The 21,731-nt window shown below is 26.5% G+C and overlaps 1 protein-coding gene across 1 annotated transcript in view; it reads right to left on the reverse strand.

The window, feature by feature from the left end:
• Positions 1-21,731, reverse strand: part of LOC122526665 (atrial natriuretic peptide receptor 1) — a 151,800-nt gene that overhangs the window by 56,618 nt on the left and 73,451 nt on the right. The window contains exons 11-13 of the mRNA XM_043650187.1: positions 20,365-20,469; positions 20,009-20,258; positions 17,122-17,280 (exon numbers count right to left, since the gene is read on the reverse strand). Coding sequence (XP_043506122.1) covers positions 17,122-17,280; positions 20,009-20,258; positions 20,365-20,469 — 514 coding nt within the window. The remainder of the gene's footprint in view (positions 1-17,121; positions 17,281-20,008; positions 20,259-20,364; positions 20,470-21,731) is intronic.

Raw genomic sequence — 21,731 nt, forward strand, 5'->3', positions numbered from 1 at the left:
CCTAAGTGTTCTATTGTAGGTATCATATTTTCGACTTTTTAAACTATTTTTTACTATTATTTAAAAACCATCTAAACTTTTACAAGATTAACTATTAGCATACGAAAAACTGTTAATTTTATCATATTCTAATGCAAATTTTATTTTGAAACAATGTCCACATTTGGCATGACTTTAAAATCAAGTGTTCCATATAAGATAAACTAACCTAAAAAGGAAGCTTGTCCTCGGAAAGGATGTCAATATAATAATCTAGAGCATTGAAAAAACGTTATCCTACTCTTCCTTAACGCAACTTAATACCACATATATTTTTCTTACTGATAGAAAATATTCGTATCTACTAGTTTAATGCGTAAAAAAAAAGAAAAATAAACAATGAAAACGAAACACTTTAAAATACGATCAGAAAGGATAGAATGATCAAACATCGACGTAAATGTCGTCGTCGCTCAAGTATTTTATTTATTCAGGGTTCTCCGTAAAATAATATTGTGTAACGTAAAACTTCTATGACAAAGAACGTAGTCTGTAGATTTTGAAAGCATCAAAGATGGAAATAAATCAAGCTTTTCTCTTACCTCTGTGACCCCTTTGGGTATATTTCTTATCATACAACCATTATACACACAAATAAACTCAACACTCTCGTAGTAGTAAAAGTCCTTATTGTGTCAGACAGATGTCCGGTGATAAAACAAATGAACGTATAAACGTACATATATGTATGAAGGAAACCTACTGTGCCTGTAGATATCTTCCAGATAAGTGTTGCAGGACTCGCAGTTGAGGGTGCAGTGAGGTCTGCGGACCTCAAGAAGAGGACTTACAGCCCTTCTAGGACTCGCACCACCCTCAGGACTCGTACCCGGAATTTGTGGTAACGTCAGATTGCTGCTACTCGATGCGTTGCTTTTTTCCGCCATATTGTCTTTTTCCTTTTTTCTTTTTTTTATTATTCTCTCTTTCTTTCCCTTTCTGTTTGCGATCGTTCCGACACGATTATGCTACTTCGATCAAGAGCACTAAATTACTCCGATCGATACGGTTTTTACAAATCCATCTACTGTTCTTCGTAAATTGTCTCTTTTTTATTTCATTTCCTTTACAGTTATTTTTCTATTTTTCTCTTTCTTTCTCTTTTTCTATTTATATTTCTCTCTCTTTCTTTCTCTCTTTATTACTCGAAAATCTATTTAAAAGAAAATTGATTTTATCCTACTTTCAAAAAAGTCTTCCTAGGGTTAAAGTACATCTACCATGGTCTAAAATGACTGTGGAAGTCGACAAAGAAAGATAGAAATAGACGAAGAGAAAAAGCGGAAGGGAGAGAGAACGGGAGAGAGAATAACGTGAGCTTTCTTCAGAGACTATCTCCTTTGAACTTTACTCTATTGGGACTCAAGCTTTCACGCAAAGTAAATTCGCTTCCACTTTCTCTCTTTCTCTCTGTTCTCTCTCTTCTTCTCTCCTTCGCTCCTTCTCTCTTTCTCTCTCACATATACCCGTAATGAGATCATTCTTTTTTGTACTTGATAAAAAAAAATAGGACGATAGAATAGCAATGAAATCCGAAATCGTTGAATATAAATGCACATAAAATTTATCTTCGTTTAAACAGTAGATTCTTATATTATATTGAATGATAGCAAAAAAATACGTGTTCTATGTTCACGAACTTTTGCAATTACTTAATATAACACGATTAATACATTTATGCGTTCTAAGAAATCATGTTTTACAAAAATTATCCTCATTTATAACGATTCTTGTTGTTCTTCTTTTCGAAATTATTTATAATTTGTTCATGAGAATACGTATAATCAATTTTAAGTGCTTAGATAATTATTCTTTTTTTGTAAAACTAGTTTTCATAAGTAGTCGAAAATAAATAAGAAAAGGAAAACAATACTATTATAAAAAAGAAGAAATTAGTATGTAATCTTTGAAATGCAACTTTTAAAGAGGAGAAATTCTCGTATTTTATTATTAGTGCAGTGGTTCTCTAAGTGTGAGTCTTGGTGTCTTAAAGAGGCGCGTAGTATAATACAATTTTTATTATTGTTATTCCATTTGCGAGAAACCTTATGTGGGTAGCTGTTTGCAATTTAATTCCACGATTTAAGAAAATATGTAGAAACTATAACAGTCTCATCCATCACACTAATTATTATAATTAGTTTAATTTATTAAATTAGATTTTATTGTGATCTAAAATGTATTTTATTCATTTCTATTTAAATTTTTATTTATATTTAATCTAAAATTTAATTTATTTTTATCTTGGAAAAAGTAAGTGATTATTTCGCAAAATATGCTTGTTAAAATTTAAAGTAGGGCGCCGAGGATCAAAAAAGTTTGAGAACCTCTGGTATAACACATTTTATGAAGAATTGTGTTACAAGAAAACTTTAATCGCAATATCTTTCATGCGTTATAGGAATTTGCTTTGTAAGGACACATCGTTATACGAGAGTCTATTCTATTTCAACTATAATGGATGGTTCGATGAGGAAATGTTCGATAAAACATAAAAGTTCTTTTTCCCTTTTTTAAAGAAAAACTAAAAACTTCGTTAAACTTTCCAAAATTAGTTTTATTGTTTTCTTTTTATTATGAACCTATTTAATTTTTATGGTTTAACAATATAATAAAATATTATACTCTCAAAGACTGTAATATATTCATGAACTTTATTTTATCTATTAAACGCTTGTTTTTGTTCTTTTTATTAGTTATAGTTTAATAATAAACTAAAACTTTAGACTTAATAAATTTATATTTGAAAATAATCAAGTAAAGTATTGTACTCTTAAGAATCCATATTTAATATAGAATTATTTTTATAAATTAAAAGCTTCTTGTTGTTTTATTTTCTTTTGATTATGAACCTAATTAATCTCTATGGTGTGATAATATACTAAAATTTTGTATAGAGTGGATCGCAGCAATATTCGTACCGACTTCTACTATGAATTTTAAGTAATTTGCTTGTAATTCAAAGCTACAAAATTCTCATACACGGAAAACTATATTAGAATTATTAAGTTTTCAAATTGATATCAATTTCATTGCAAAAGAGGTTTTTATTCTATATAAGAAAAGTATAAGTTTATATAAATTATAAGAAAATAGGTCTCACAAGAGTATTTGCACTTACGTAAGATATAATAAAAATATAAAATTATTTTTTTTGTAAATAGTACTTGTTTGGCTCTATTTTGCATCTTTTGAGACTATTGGATATATTTTGCGAGACAAATTTTCAAATCATTTATGTAAAATTTTAATTCCCTTATAATAAAATTTCTTTTGCAATAAAATTAATATCGATTTGAAATTATAATAATCCTAAAACATGTATCTTTGTGTTAAAAAAATTTTTAAATATTGTAACAGAAGAAAATATTGATTGTTTCAAATTAACGGTGTGAGTACGAGTACTCCTGTGACTCATTGTATATTAGAAAATATTGAATTATAGTACTTTTAAAGGCTTGGATTTTTTTATACATTATTCTTACTTATTACAAGCACTTTTTTTTATTGTGAAACGAATTCGATGAGAACAAGTTCGATATTACGTAAAGAGTATCTTTTCAATGAAAGAAATGAAGGATTCTATTAAATTTGATCAGATAATTTTAGGGTCGTTCGGTGCAATATCATTTTACAAATTCAACTTGAAGTAAGAAACTTTTCAGTGTAATAGCATTCTATTTATCAAAGAAAAAATTCTTTCCGACACAAAAGATTACGATGAAAGAATGTATGAAGCGTCCAATCAACGACGACAAATACCGTATTATCATTAATAAAGAAAGATGACTTTTCTGATGATGATGATGATGATGATGATGATGATGATGATGATAATGATGGTGATGATGATGATGATGATGATGATGATGATGATGATGATGATGATGATGATGATGATGAATAATAATAATAATATAATAATAATAATAATAATAATAATAATAATAATAATAATAATAATAATAATAATATAATAATAATAATAATAATAATAATAATAATAATAATAATAATAATAATAATAATAATAATAATAATAATAATAATAATATAATAATAATAATAATAATAATAATAATAATAATAATAATAATAATAATAATAATAATAATAATAATAATAATAATATGTAATACCTGAGAGCGACAGGTTATTCACTGATAGAAAATGTCACTTGTACGAAATAAGATCTAAATATGAAAATATAACGAGTACACCGAACTCTGCTAACAGCATGATACGAATCGTTGTCCTCATTGTCCTAAAGATCTTTTCACTCGGTTGCATGATATCTATCTACCTTTATATTGCTTTATATAAACATAAATATATAATAATTCCCAAAAATAATCGGACACAACAGCACAGGGGTGAAACTATAATACCGTAAAACCCCGCAACGCAAAGGAGTTCGAAATTGGAAAGGGGCCCAAAATTTTTGCATTTATTATTTTTTTAATTTTACTAAATTATTCTTAATTTAAATTAGATTAAAAGTACACTGACAATAAAACATAGTATTTGCGTTTATTGAATTTTTAGAACTCCCTTTCCCCTAAAAAACATTAAAAAGATGTCAATTTTATAAAAATATTGAAAAAATATTTATGTTCTTTTCTCTAAGTTCATTTGAAAAGTTTTTAGCGATATTCACATTACTTTCAACTTTACTTTCTTTGAAAGTTGTCACTTTTCGTTTAAGATTTTTCATATCAATAAGGCAAAATTTCGTTGTGAGGAATAGTTACCAACAAATTTTGTGTATTTTCAAGGAGCCATAAAAAAGACCAGGTTCCACTTTGATTAAAATTACTTTGTATATAAAATTTCATAAATATATATCATCAATAACCCTACTTGACTTAATTTATATTGCAATTACTTCTAAATCTATACTATAAATTCAAACAAAAGAAATGTTGGAATATATACTATTTTTTTTTGACAGAAGGAGTACATGTTTACAAAAATCAATAAATGATCTATTGCTAAAAAATAAACCCATAACAATTACTTTACAAACAATCGAAATGTAAAAAATAAAAGTAATTTATAATGTGATAATTGAATTTTTTTAATCGTTACTATATGTGTATGTTTTTATAAAGATGTATAAAACATTAAACAAAAGTGATGGAAGAGATTGAATTCTGAAGTTTTATAAATTAAAGTATATTTCGTAAACTGTAGAGATTAAATATTTATAAAAAATAACAAAAAAATAACTTTTAACAATTCCAGATAATTTTCTAACGAAAAGTTGACTTTTTAAAAATACGACACTGTATCTAATGTGTTTATAAAATATCATTCGGATTGTAAATTGTTTTTTAAGAATATTATAGAAATGAAATTGGTGTTTAAGTAAACAAAAAAATTGTTTCTAATAATTACGAATAGTTTTCACCTAAATAAAAACTTTTAAAAGTATAATAAATTACATTATTTTTTAAAATAAATATATATATCTCGAGTCTATAACGATTAAGTATACTATTATATACGTATAATATAGACAGGTATTGAAACAAGATCAAATTATATTTTTCTCGTACTTGGGATCATATTTCAATTTCATACTTAAACTTTTCACTTCTTATGAATGCATAAAATAACTAGTTAAAAATATATAATTTTACTTTATTTCTCCTACTTTGACTATTCAGTTAAGTTATTCTATAGATTAACAGATTTTACGCTTTAACTGTAACAAATATATGAACTTTGTTAAATATTTCAAACCTTAGCACAAATATCTTTACTATGTATCATATAAAACACTATTCGAAATATTATTTCAAATAATTTTTGCAATTAATAAAATATTTTATTTTCAAAAGTATAATTTTTTGAACCAATAAAATATTATATTATGAAAAATACACGCATGATGTGAAAGAAACTATTTATCTAACATTTACGATTTAAAATAATATTTTACCTAGCTCTGTTTTAATTCACTACTTTAATTCGATATTATATTGAATCGAGACTAAAAAGTTTCTTCGTATTTTCCCGGTAGATGGCGTCATAGTTGCGTCGTAGTTGCGTCATAGTTGCGTCAGAGTTCAATCACCGAAAATGTCGAAGAAATGGTGGAGAAAATTGATAAAAATCGACACTACCAATTCACGATATCGGTAAAGAATTAAAAATCGATCATAAAATTGTTTTCAATCATTTGAAGAAGGCTGGATACAAAATATGAAAAAAAAACTAGTTAAATCTTTACAATAAAATATGTAGAAACTTTTTACTCAACCCAATATATCGCAAATATATATCTTACGTATCATATAGTGATTCAACCATTAATGAATATGAAGTAATTGGATTGACATTTAGCGGACGAATAAAACGAAATTGGTTCCACGGAGTTAAATCCTTCAAGCCTTTTAACGATGAATCGATTATTACGAGGAAACTACTCGAATAGACCATTTTATGTTTTACGATACCGAACCGTTCCGATGAAACGGATACAAGGCGAAAAGCATTGCGAGTGCAATGACAACTCCGATCGATTTCTAACCCACCAATCGGTCTTATTCTTATCTTTTCCTACGATCGTGATATCCTTTTTTCTATGAACGATTACAAATAAAAAGAGTAAAAACAGAAAAAAAAGAAATACAAAGAGAGAGAAAGAGAGAATCAAGTAAATTGCGCTACCTTGCAACTCGTTTGCCAGGATATTGAAAGAAAATTTGATACTGTGAATGGATTTAATTAATCTCCAATTATACTTCGAATATTTCCTCGTAATATTTTCTAACCTTATAGTTAATATTTAATTTTTATTATCTAAACAGTAATAATTAAAAATAAATTAGTTTTTTTTTAGTTTTATTCAAAATTTTATGAGAAATTTTGCCTAAGAGTAAATTCATAATAATTTATTACTATATTTTTTTATATAATATTATAATAATTAATTATATCTAGTTAACGTTTCTTAAACAAAACAATATAAAATAGGTAAAGGAAGAATTAGATTGAAATGTAAGGAATAAATAAAGAGAAAAAAGGCAATGTGCTACATTGCAATTTATTTGCAAGTATGTTAAAAAAAATTCGATCTTGTGTGTAAGCTAAATTCATCTTGGAAGTTAATTTAAATTTTGCTTGAAATATCTTAAAAGGTAGTACTTAATCAATTTATTATTACTATTTGAATAATATTCATTAGTAATTTGTTTCATGTTATTTCTTGAAGCAGAATAAAATTAAAAGATAAAGAGATAGAGAGATAGAGAGAAATAAAAAATACTACATTTTAACTTATTCAGAAGGGAATTCAATCCTGTAAGCTAGCGAAATTAATCATTTTTACTACATTCAAATATTTCCCGAAACCTCTCCAAAACTGACATTAAGTAATTAATTATTATTATTTAGTTAATTGCATCTAGCGAGTTACATTTATTCCACTGTCTTCACGAAATAAAATAGAAGAAAGAGGGAAAAAGATAGTGAAGAAAAGGTAGAAAGAGATAGAGAGAGAGAGAGAGAGAGAGAGAGAGAGATAAATGGGCTGCCCTAAACCTTTCTCGTAGGGGCATTCGAGGAAAATTTTGATCCATTATCCGAATAAAATAAATGTCCAACGTTACTTCAGACTTTTATCAAAATTTCTTTGAAGCTTCCACTTACGTAATAAAAAATTAATATAACTAGACAAACATTTAACAAATTGCACTTATATCATACTTAGTAGACAAAATATAAAAGCGAAGTAAAAAAGTCCAATGCACTATACTACACCTTGTTTGTGAGAAAGTTGAAGGAACATTTGAATAAAATTAATTTCTATTGTTATTTAAAACTCTTAAGCTAATAGTCAGAAATTAATCATTTCTAGACAGTAATTATTAGTAATAAATTATATCTAGACAGAAATTAGCGAGGTGCACTTATTTCTCGTGTCTTCACGAAATAAGATAAAAAAAGAGTAAGTAAGATACAAAGAGAGAGAGAGAGAGAAAAACAAAGAGAGAGAAAGTAAGTGAGTAAGTGAAATTAGAAAATAAAGAACAAAGATAGTGATAGGTGTTCTAAAATTCGTTTAAGAGAACATTAAAGAGGAAAATTTTATCTTACATATTATAAATAAATCTCTTGAGACCTAAATAAATCTTTACAGTTTTTTTTAAACTTTCCTTAGAGCTCTAAAAATTTTACATTAAATAATTTTAGTAATTAATTTTATCTGGACAGTAACAATAAATAATAGTTGAATTATATTTACATAGATATTTGCAAGTTGTACTTAATTTACGTATCTTAATGAAAAAGAATAAAAGAGAGAAAGAGAAATGGATGGTGAAATTGGAAAATTGAAAATAAATAGAAAAAGAGAGGAAGCATTAAGTGCAATGTACTCTATCTTGTTCACATCGAAAGAAAATTCGTTCCTGTGCGCGTCGCCAATTTGACTATAAAATTTTTTTATAATGTCTTCAAACTAAATGATTTTAAAAACTATGAAGAAAGGAAGATTAGAAAATAGAAAGTAAAGAAATAGAAAAAAGTAAACGCAGATCACTTCACCATGTTCATAAGGATAGTGAAGTAAAATTCGATCCTGTGAGCAAGTTAAATAAACCTTCATAATTATATTAAACTTTTTTCGAAACTCTCAAAATCCATTTTAAATAACTGTAGTAATTAATTTTATCTGGATAGTAACAATAAATAATAATTGAATTATATCGAGATAGATATTAACAAGTTGTACTTATTTCACGTGTCTTTATGAAAGAGGATAAAAGAAAGAAAGAAAAACAGATATAGTGAAATTGGAAAAATGAGATTAGAGATTAGAGATGAGAGAAAGAGAGAGATAGGCAAATTGAAGATCGAGAATAAAGAAAAAGACAGATAGTGAAATTGGAAAATAGAGAACAAAAGAAAAAGAGAGTAAGTGCAATGTGCTGCACATTGTTGCCGAGAACACCGAAGTAAAATTTGATCATGTAAGCGTGCTTAAGAAATTTCCAATTTGACTAAAAACTTTTTCTATATCTTTTCTAAAAAATCTCTTATTTATAAATATACAATTAATAATAAATAAATCTAGGCAAACATTTATGATTCTCACTTTTTTCACAAGTCTTCGTGAAACGATTTAAAAAGAAAGAAACAGTAGAATAGAGAGTAGAAAATAGAGAATAAATAAATAGAATGAAATAAGCACAGATTATAATGCACTTTGCTCACAAATATATCGAAGTAAAATTCGATTCTATGCAAACAAGCCAAATAATTCTCAAATTTGACTTCAAATTTTATTTTTTAAATCTCTTCCGATCTTTCACTTACATAATTAAAAATGATAATGTTTAAAAATTAACATATCTCACTTATTTCACGTGTCTTCACGAAACAGAAGATAAAAGAAAGAAAAATTAGAAAATTGATAATAAAGAGAACAGAGAGAAATAAAGAAAGAGAAAGAGAGCGAGAGACGAAGCGCGAAACAGTGCTCGAGGCGACAGAGAAAGAAAATGAAACTAGAAAAGGAGCGCGCGCGAAATGTGTTCCAGGACGCGTTAAAGCTTCGACTGAGCTTTCGCCAACAGCTTCTTCGCGATCGTACTCGACTTTCTCATTCCGAATTATGAAGATCGATCCTTTTGCTTGATGGATACTCGAGCTTACGAGTTTTTTTACCGACTTTGTCGATAACTCGAAAACTTAGGAAACTGTTTGAAAGCTTTTAAAAATTAATTTTCATTACCGACAGAAGTTTCGAAAATTTGTTTCTCTGTCAGTACGTTATCTTTCTGTTAAATAATTATCGACCGATAATCATAGTGCAATTGAGTTGATCAAAAACTTACAAATTTTATAATAATTTAAATATATTATATCACAACAAAAATCAGTTTATTAGGATATATATTATTTTTTTTTTTATATTTATCGATCGATGATAAGAATGCGCACAGGTCGGTAAAAACGCTTTCAAATTTTATGATAATACCAAAGAATACAGAAGTACATAGAAGCTAACAAATCCCTTTTTTTATCTACTCAGTTTCAATTTTGCTATAACCCGGACCACCAGTGGGCGATAGTATGTATTTAACGTGATGATGGTACAATTCTATGAAGGAACAGTACGATACTATCAAAGAGCGGTACAATACTATTAAAGAATACAGTATTCTACACAATATCGTTCACTGGTGGTCTCGGTTATAACAAAAATGAAACTGGCTAGATAAAAAAGGGGACTTGTGAACTTCTGTGTACTTCTGTAGCACGAAAAAATTGGCATAGAATCCCTAACAGCAGAAAAAAAGAATAGGTGCTCTTAATTGCTTACTAATTGCTCAGTCAAAATCCATAATTGCTCACTTTATTAATTAATTATTTAATTTGTTATTAATAATTGAAAAATCGAAAACGTTTTTTCTCATTTCTAAGCAAAGTAATAAAGTTTTCTATTGTTTTTTTGTTTTCAATTAATTGCTCACTGTTTGTTTGTCCAGTTCCTCAACTTTATATTATTAAATATTTTTTATTTATCGTTAATTAGTTGAAAATAATTATTACACTTTGAATAATTATGAAATGGTGACGTCATGAGTGGGAGATATGTTATACGCATGCGCAACCTCAAATTCAAGGCGCAAGTACACTTTGAAAAAAATGAAAGTAAAGCTGGTATATATATATATATATATATATATATATATATATACCCGCAGGGGATATATTTAAAAGTGATTTCCAAAGAAACAACTTATAGGGTAGTGAAAAGAAATAGGTTAATCGTTCATAATATATAAACAATAGGTAAATATTTTGTAAATTATAATTTTTATTCGTTAATAAGAACGTTTATTGCATGTCTTAAGCGCGATACGCGAAGGCTACGCTTTACTAGGGCCTAAAAATCAAATTTTATTTATTTATTTATTTTTTTATGTTTTTCAGTTGTTGTCTCAACAACCAAAAAAAAGTTACTAAACTTTGTTTTAATTAAGGTAAATAGTTAAATTTATGTCTTATATTTTAACATTAATATTATTATTTACTTATATATACAGGAACATGGTGGAAAATTAGAAAAGTAGTGTAATGTCTATACATATGTTAAGTATATATTAAATTAATTTTACCAAGTGGTAAATCTATGGCTCACGATTATAGTCATTAGTCAACACTCACAATTTTTTATCCCAATAAACGAATTTTTTTGTCGCTTATTTTTTTTCACGCAGAACATGACTTTACTTTTTTCAGATAGATGAAGTCCTAATTTGACGCTCAAAATCAGCGTCAAGCGTCACCACGGGGTTGCACTCTTATGATAATGCAGCAGAATTATTAAACGAAATCAACGATCGATAATATCGTTGATATTTATTTATTGATGATGGAAAGCGATGAATAAATAATACCAAAGAATACAGAAGTACATAGAAACTCACAAGTCCCCTTTTTTATCTAACCAAATTCATCTTAGTTACCACCGGGGTCACCAATGGGCGATAGTAGGTAGAATACTGTATTCTTTGATAGTATTTCATCGTTCTTTGATAGTATCGTACCGCCATCACGTTAAGTACCTATTATTGCCTACTGGTGGTCCTGGTAGTAACTAAGATGAATCTGATTAGATAAAAAAAAGACTTGTGAGCTTTTAGGTACTTCTGTATTCTTTGATAATACCAAATAATAATTATTTGTATGTTAAGGTAAGAAAGAAATATTTATCTGAATAAAATTGAATGAAGAATAATTGTTTATATTTATTTTCACGAGATTCCAAATGTATTAGTACTCTGATTTCTCGAAATATGCAGTATTTGTTATTCGTGGTAAAATGATCTCTTTGTTTACGCGGTTTCAATTTACGCCATCAGTTAATTCTTTTAGTACATTAGTCTTATAACGAATGTTTGAAAAAAACATAGTAAGCACTAAAAAAATAACATGTAATAATAATGAAAAAGAGAAAATAAATCATTTTAGATAACAACACTGTCATATAACGAATAAAATTTATTTTGGCTAATTTATCTGAATTTAAATCAACAAATTTGTATGAAAATATATGAAATAAATATTTTTACAACTTATTCCGGCTTTATTTGTAGTATTCTTATTCTGTATTAGCGAACTTGAATTACGTGGTTTTCTTTTACGTACAAAAACTGGATGAAATAAATAATCCGCATAAATCTAGCTATATATGAAATATCATAATTAAACAGCCCTAGTCTTGGAGCGATTGACTGTAAAAAATTGCTTATTAGTTTTCTTTTAAAAAAATTGTTGTTTTAGAGATATTGAGATATTTTAATTTGAAAAACTCAAACTCAATCTGTATGTTCACTGTGCCTAAGATGACTCATATTTTTCTATTTTTACTATAATTTTATATTTTCTTTGCTCTACGTGTCTTTGCATTTGATATCGTTTTTTTTTGTTTGGGAATAGTTATTTTTATGTGTCTGGACCGAAAACCGATATTTTACTGTTCCAGAATATTTTTAGCTGAGGCGCCAGTGGAGGCTTTTAAAAGAACGGCAAGTACAATAATAGGTATTTTCCGATTCAAATACTCTCACTATTTTTCGTTTAATCTATTAAATACTGTAAAAATAGAAGATTAAAGTTTATGTATTTTGAATTTAGTTAGATGTAACTGTTGTTGCCATAAATAATAAATAAATCAACAAATTTGATGATACCATTGTTATCATTTTGTAATTTATTTAGTGGTTACATTTAATGTTTGTAATGAGAGAATAAATATTTAAGATGAATAAAATAAAAGATGCTAAAATCTGTTCGATTATATCATTGTAACTACTTAATAATTCATTTACTGATGAAATTTAGCGTTTCTAATGGAAAATTTAAATGTTTTTAATGGGTAACATGAAAAAAGATGAAATAAGCCTTCTTGCAGAAATTGAATCAGCTGAATTTACTAATTATGTATATTGTCAACAAAATTCAGAGAACGATACGTGAATATATTTCAACGATTAATTGGAATAAAAGAGAAACCACAATTATAATGCAAAAAGTTTTTTTCCTATTTTATATAAAAATGTCGAAAAAAATTTAATTCTTATATATTACGATCAAAATATTTTAAAATAAGATTCATTTCAAAATAAATTAGCCATTAGCATGATATCCACATAGCAGGCAAAAATTAGAAAAAATTTACTTTTCGACATAAGAAAAAAGGAGATGGTGCAAATATAAGTTAGGGTAGTAATATGAGATAATAAAGTATTTGATCATTACATAATTTTGATAGGTTCGATAATGGTAATAAATTATACAGGGTGCCTAGGTTTTCTCATCCATATCTTGTGAGCACATTCTACGCTCAAAAAAAAAGATTAAAATGTTCTATAAACACAAGACATTTGATACTTTATCCTAACGTATCCTAACATTTATATAACATAAATTATAAAACTGTCTAAATGTGTTGATAAAAGATGTAATTGGCGGTTCTGCGTGTTGTTTACTATTTTGGAGTGATTCAATGTATTCTTTTTTGAACAATAACTTGGTTGCCTAAATTACCTGGTCCAACTCCACTAGATTATTTTTTATGGAGTAAACTAAAACAAGAAGTTTATGCAACTGAGATAGCTATATTGGAGGTTATAACAGAACGAATTAAGGATGCAGTTGTAGAAAATAATAGAAATCCGCAAGAAATACACTATTTTAGAAAGAGTATATTACAGCGGTGTCCAACTTGTATTTGTGTAGGTAGGCAAAATTTTGAGCAGTACATTTAGATATTTTTACAATTTATGTTATAACTTTTGAATAAAACTTCAAAGGACTTCTGTTTCCATAACATTTTTGTTTTATTTTTGACCATAGAATACGCTCATAACGTGTGTACGAAAGAATTTCTGACATCCGATATAATATGACGACTGAACAATCTGTCTAGTTACAGTTGTTGTCATTAGTCGTCCATTTGTTGTTCAGATGTTCTACGCTCGGGTCGTCTTCCCGTAAAATTTTTACACGAGTTTCTTAAAATGTAGTTTTCAGTAATTTATTTAAAGTTTTTTTTATGAAATAAAAAGTTAGTTATACTATATTTTTCACAGATTTTGTATATTAAATATACATTTAAACGGTTTGTGTTTTGATTATGATATAATAAGAAAAAGTAACATGGCAAATTCGCAGTAATATAAGATACTTAATTGCTAGCAATACGAGATTGTTTAATATTACTACCACATTTTAAAATTTATTATTAATTAATACAATTATTTTTAATCTCTTTTTCTGATCCTAAAATCAAATTAAAAAAGAAGAGTATAGGCTCCAGAAAGAAATACTATGAAAAAAATATGGTGAAAGCTGTTAAAGTTGTTAAAGAAAAAAAATAGGCTACTTTAAACCAGCGAAAGTATATGATATATCACGATCTACTCAAGCCCGTGTATGCCTTAAAGCTAACGACGACATTACTGCAGAAAATGTCACTTTTACAAAATTAAGGCGAAAAACAGTTTTAAGAAAGGAACTCCAAAATCAAAAAATCTAATTATATTTTTTAAATAAAATCGAAATATTTAGGAATAGCAGTCAATAATATAAAACTAATGGCTAACCAAATCACAATAATGAAGGAAACATTCTTTTACGAATGACATGGCTGGAAGAAAATGTATAGATCGTTTTTTTGCGCGTCATCGAAACACAATTTCATTGAGAAAACCAACAGACACGTCAGTTGCCAGAACTTTCGACTTTATTAAAGAAAATGTAAATGCTTTTTTTGATATCAGGCATATGCTATACTAAAGCATCATCATATAAAACTGATCTATTCAAATATAACAGAAATAGAAGAACAGTTGCAAAACAGACTTAATTAAACGATTCAGCTATCCCAAATATCCAACTGGAGTAAAATGATTTAATGTGCATATTTTACGACAGGAAATTTTCTGAAAAGTACAAAGACGAATTTTGTATTCAGTGTCTATCATGATAATTATAGGCTTACCATAATTATGCAGGTCTAAGATGCACACACATTGCATATATAATTATTAAAGAATAAATTAAGTTTTGATTATTTTCAATTATTTTTCACATTCTCTTATACTTTTACAAAAATAAAACGTTTCTACTAATGCTTTTATAACAATTTGATAATCTTTTCAGCGTGAAAGTAATGCTGTTTGATATTACTAACCGTGCATAGATCGTAGAAAAATTATAATTTCAAATATCTTCGTTCTAATTGTAAGATAAACTAAAATTATTGACGCATATCTGACGAATTGTTTTCGCAAAAACAGCCTTTACATTCTAAACGTCAACAGGATGTTGTTTCCAATATCGATCGTAATTAATTTTAATTCGATAAGAATAAAATGCATTAAGAGATGTTTACAAAGAAGGTGGAACTTTATTCTCAACGCAAAATTTATCCGTCCCATCTTTGGTTACGTTATTGCAATATCCTTTAAAGAGAAAGAAAAAAAAATAAAAGTATTTTAATGAATAAAAAATAAAAGTACAGTTTTTCAACGCTTTTTTTTCTTAAATATAATCTCTAGTTATAAACTTATGCTTTGAATATTATCAATTACGAATCTGCTGTTGTACATTTAATTGTAAAATTCCTTCTAAAGTTACTATGTAACAAGATATACCGACCAAATTCGATATTTTGAATTTCAAAGCTAAAGCTAAAGTTGGGATGAAAATGATATAATCCGCGTATCGACGAAACAACATTTCTAGTTGATGCAAAGCTGATCCAATCTAAATGATCCAAAGAAAACTAAATTATCGAAAATGATTTAAGCCAATGATTAGGTATTTCGTGATTAAGATTGCAAAAATGGATCGCTATAACTTTTTAATGATCTACGGGAAAAATTGAATTGGATAAAATCTATTAGGAGATTCGAAAATATTCGGGTAAATTTTAATATTTTATAGGAAATTTAATTCTTAATTAAATTAAATTTGATTTTTTTTCATACTCGAGAACTTATAAAATTTCTATTATTTTTTATGAATGTATTTTTACAAATACTGGAGAAGGAATATTTTTTTATATAAATTATTGAAATAAATATTATAGGGAATGAAATTATATTTCAAATGAGATCAAAATAATTGTTTTTCATAATATTATCTGTGAAACCCTTTTAACTCTTAAAATTCTTGAAACAACTCTTACATTTCAGTCAAGTTATGCAGAAAATTAAGCAATTGTAAGATCAAAATAATAAATAATTAATCAAAAATGACACAGTACGGATCTTGTAATCTTGTGATATTTGGTTTGCAAAATGAGTTTTGTCCGGTTATTGACGGTAAAGAATTTTAAAATAATGTAAAATTTATTTTTTAATAAAAATATGTTATTTTTCTAAAAACTTGAAAGCAATCACTAAAGAAACACGAAAAAAGGAATGGAAAGTAGGAAAAAAATAAAAGAAAAGAAAATTAGATCAAACAATTTATTAAGAGAAAAGATAATAAAAATAAAATATAAAAATCATTTTGTTTATTAAACAAAAAAAATGATTCTCTAAATGATTTTTTAGTTCCAATATACTTTTTACCATGAATAGCAGAAAAATAAACTTTCTTTTTTTTTTATCTCATTTGGAAGATAATATAATTATTTATAATTTTAATTAGAATAATTAATTAAATAATAAGAATAAAATTAAGAACATACTTTTTCTGATATTTATAAAAATGTATAAAATAATCATAATTGCGCTAATTTTTTTAAGAAAACATTTTTAAATAAAAATCTATTAAACACTTTTTAATTAGAATAAAACTTTTCTTAGAAATTTTCTTATCAAATTTCAAAGTTATGTTTATCATTTTAAGGTCAACCAGTATATGTATAATAGTTACGTGGTTGTAAAGAAGAGAGATAAGAGGATTAATGTTATGGTTAAGGAAACGATACCATTTACGTAAGTTGTTACATACCTACATATATAAAATTTCAGCAACAAGTTAACTTGAATAGTACGATCATTACGATTACGATTACGATTACGAGATAATTTGGAATTGAAAACTCACCCTTAGGCGTTGGATTGCAATTATCTCCCAAATAGAAAGGACCTTTCCGGATGACAATCTCGTGTACGATTATTCCGAAACTGTAAACGTCACCTTTTTGAGTGCCTTCGGGTGGTCGCCTTTCCATTCTTAACAATTCTGGTGCTGTCCACAATTGTCCTATTAATAGTAAAATATTTATCTTTTATTTAAGCCAGATTATGTAGAAACTTCGAAAGAATCAAAAGGAAAGAAAGTTAGTTAAACATAAGACAATATAAATCTTACACAATTTTTTAATATTTAGTTTACTAAAAATTCCTAGACTATAGAACAATTCTCACATTCAGGCCAAATTATGCAGAAACTTTAAAACAATCAAAAAGATAGAAATAGGAACTATCTTCTTATTTTTTATCTCGCAAAAAGTTACCAACTCATAGAAAAAATCTTACATTTAACAATAAACCTATTGACACTTCATGTATTGCTATTCCTAATGTGACTGACCAAAATGATCAGTTCCTAAAAAAACATTTATACTTATTATAATTGAACACAGATCAGTTCTTAATATAATTGAATACTAGTCAGTTCGATACTAAATTAAATAATATATGAAAGAATCTTAACAAATTGACCAAAAAAATTTAATTCTTTCATTTTAATTCAAATATTTTACTCTTTACTATCCGTGTCGGAAAATTTTAGCCCGTCAGTTTTGCCAAATAGGTCATCATTTTTTTCTGTGTTATCTTTAGTTTTAAAAACTTCCTATTCATCGAAATTTTTTTTTCCTTTTCATCGAAATCGAACATTTTTCGTATGTTTTATTTATTTTTTCTGCTATATTGTCTGAATTCCTTGACATTTTAGAGGGTAAATATTCGTTACAAAATGATACGCTAAATCCGAAATAGAAACTTTACGTCGAAATATTGTCGACTTCCTTTTTTTCCCTAAATTAGAATAAGTAACTTAAAATGCCAAAGAAAATACTTTAAAAATTTTATATTGTAATCTTCTCTCTATAGTTATAAAATTAAACTATGACACTAAATTCTACAGTCTGCTTACAGTTTTGTAATGAAAGATAGAGCACCTTTCAAAAAATATAATATAAAAGCTCATTCAACTTTCAATTGGTTTTGTCTCATTCAGATAGCCTAGCTCTTATACCAATTGTAAAGATTTAGAACAATAAATATCATACAATTTTTTAGCAATCGCGGTAGGTAAAACAGATTAAATAAATTTATATGTAAAAAAAATAAAATATTTAAGTAAATAATGAAAATTTCATTACACACATATTTCGGGTTAATTTGTAAAGATAAATAACGATGTGATAATATTGTATGTAGAAAATTGTAGACAGTAGTTTGAAAACAGTCAATTTTATATGATTAAATTGTAGTAACTTTTAACATAGTCAAAAATTCGTTATATATAATAGTATAGATTTCATAATTTTATATTTGTTTTGCAAAAAATTATTAACCTATATAAAAAATTATTTATATGCAACACAAACAGAATCCTAAAATTTTTTTGCATAACATTTTCAATTTATATAACAATTCTTACATTTAAATCAAGTTTTATAGAAATTTTTAGACACCCTCGAAATAATACAAAATTAGTTAAACGCTACATAGTACTGATTCCATAATTTTATGATATTTAAATTTGTAAAAAATGGCAAACACATTGAAGAATTCCTGTATTTGAATCAAATTATGCAAAAATTTAAGAAATATCAAAATAATCAGAAATTAATTTACCTAACTTCCATTCATGCGTTCAAATGTATCACAGTATGGATTTCATCATTTTAAGATATTTGTTTAGTAAGAAATTATTAATCAATAGAACATTAAAGTTATGTCATGTAGAAACATACCAGCACTTATAATAACATAAATGTAGGTAAACACAACATATTTTATAGTTTGTTTTGAAATAAATTAGTAACACATAAAAAGACTTTTAAAATATATAATGATAAAATCTGCAAAGCAATAGTTTTGTTGTAAGCATTCAAAGTAAAGAAAAGTAAAAGTAATAATTATTATACTACTCCCTATTAAATGAGACATAAGAACACATAAAATACCAACATGAAATAAAATATAAATAAATACCCGATAGAAATAGAAATACTCCATTCAAAAATTTGCATTTTTAGACAAAGTTGCATTCAATTCGAAAATTGCACAAAATTGAATTAAAATGAACGAATAAATTTTAGTTCATTTAAGGTTGGTAGTTTTATGCATAACTTGTCCAGCATACTATATTTGATAATTATTAAAAATATTAAGGCATGGCTTCATTTTAAGCTCTCAAACTAAAAAAGATTTTAAATAATAAGATCTATATTACTTTTTAGTAAATAAACCATTAAAACACATTACAAAGCAAAAACAAGAAAAAAAATTTGTATAGAAATAAATATTTGGTAAAAATAAAAATATTTTATAAAAATAATGAAAATCTTTATGCAGAATTTATTAAATATTAGATCATTAAAGGTTGTTACTTTTCTGTATTATAATACTTGGCTTACATATTACATTATACCATTATTAAAACTAATGAGCCATAGTTTCATTTTAAGCTTATAATTATCTTGCAGAATTAAAATACAGTATCCAAACCATTTATTATTTCTACTATTTTCTATATTAAATATTCCATTAAAACATATTACACAACAAAAATAAGAAATAAAATATAAATCAATAACACCTGATAAAAATAAGATATAAAAAATAAATAAGTAAAAATTTTTAAACTAAATTTATTTAAAGTTGATAGCCTTTTGCATAACTTGACTAATTTATATTTCTTCCTTTACTTGTTTTTTTTTATGACATACTGAGAAATAATTATTGATTTTACTTACGTCTCCAATACGCGTAGCTACTTCTATCAAATTCTTCCTCTTCCATCAAACTGGACCTCCTCAATTCATGTAATCCAAAATCAGCGATTTTTAATACAAATCGAGAATCCACTACGCAATTGCTCGACTTTAAATTTCCGTGACTTTTTACCTCGGAAGCGTGTAAATAAGCCATACCGCGTACTATATCGTGGATAAGAGAGCCCCAAAATACACGATCGAGTTTAATCTGTTCGTTTTCCAGTATGTCCTATGAAACGATAAAAACAGAACTGACAATAACGTTCTATCCAATAAGGGAACCTATTTCTTCTTGGATAAATAAGATTTTCTAAACGATATTACTACAATCTAACCTGAAGAGATCCTCTAGGGCAATATTCCGTCAATAAACAACATTGTGGTGGTTCAACACAAGCACCATAAAAACGTACCAAATGATCATGTTGAAGATCTTTCATCTATGAAAATAAAATTACGATTTTCATTTTATAATCTTTAAAGAAAACAGATAAGTACAGTGACTCGCAAAAATATTCGAACACTAAAGTATATGATTAAAATTTCGTCATTTGAATTCGGAAAAATTAAAAATACAAATCTTTACTTAAATATATTTCAAAACAATTTACTTCGAAGTGCCGAGAAAATAGAGATTAATATTCCCTCTGTTCGAAAATGTGGTAAACATTTATAAATAATTGCAATTTTAATTAAGTAGAGTAAGTTTATTGATAGTATACATTTATAAAATTTGAAATAAGTAAAATTGTAGTCTATGTAACTTGTTTTTATTTGTAAAGGCAAAGTTTCACGATAAAAGATATACGATTAAAATCATTTTTCTGCTTAAAGATATTAAATAATATGGATTTATGAATACAGATATCGCACGAGAGGCCATGAATAAATTCTCGACGATAAGAAGGGACATTCTTAACTCTTATCATTCTTATGTAGAGTGTGACTCGACATCACATTTCTTACACCAACTCTACTGGTGACCTAAACTCGACATTATACAATGTAACTTCTAAAATAATTTGAAATTTTAGATCTGAAAGTGAAAAGTGCAAAGGGTTAATTTTAGCCAATTTTTCCAAATAATCCTTGCGTTTTATTCTGCATTTTGCTTTCTTTTTTGAAAATACATCTGCACAGATTTTACCTTTACTTATATTGTTTTTGAGTCAAGTATCAAATTCTAGCCACAGTTAAACAATTTACTTCAAAATCAGTTAAAATCTTATTAATAGAACCGTGCGCTGAAACTTTTAAGTTTTCTTTAGTTGTAAAAACTTTTGCAATACACCACTACATTCATTATCAATTAATTTCCTCGATTTATTACTCTATCTTTGTAATGTAACACTACTTTACAAAAAATTCCTTATTTCCTGAAAACAGCTGGGGTTACTTTCTTTTACAAAAAATACAATAATTTTCTTAATAAAAGCTTTTCACTTAATCGAAAACAAATGTTTACCTACTATCATATGTTATTTAACGATAACTGTCAGTTACAAAGTAAAATTACTTGATTACTAAATTGTTTACTAAATCCTTTAGTTGGTTTTCAATGTTTTTTCAAATATATACCATATTTTCGGACAGAGGGAATAATAGTTTTAAGTTTTATCAAAACGACAACTCAAGCACAAGGAAGGCATTTTACATGAGTTTTTAAGTAAATGTTTCAAAATATTTAATTTCTGTCCAAAAT

Source organism: Polistes fuscatus, unplaced genomic scaffold (genome assembly GCF_010416935.1).
Source record: "Polistes fuscatus isolate 324 unplaced genomic scaffold, CU_Pfus_HIC Scaffold1, whole genome shotgun sequence".
NCBI lineage: Eukaryota > Metazoa > Arthropoda > Insecta > Hymenoptera > Vespidae > Polistes > Polistes fuscatus.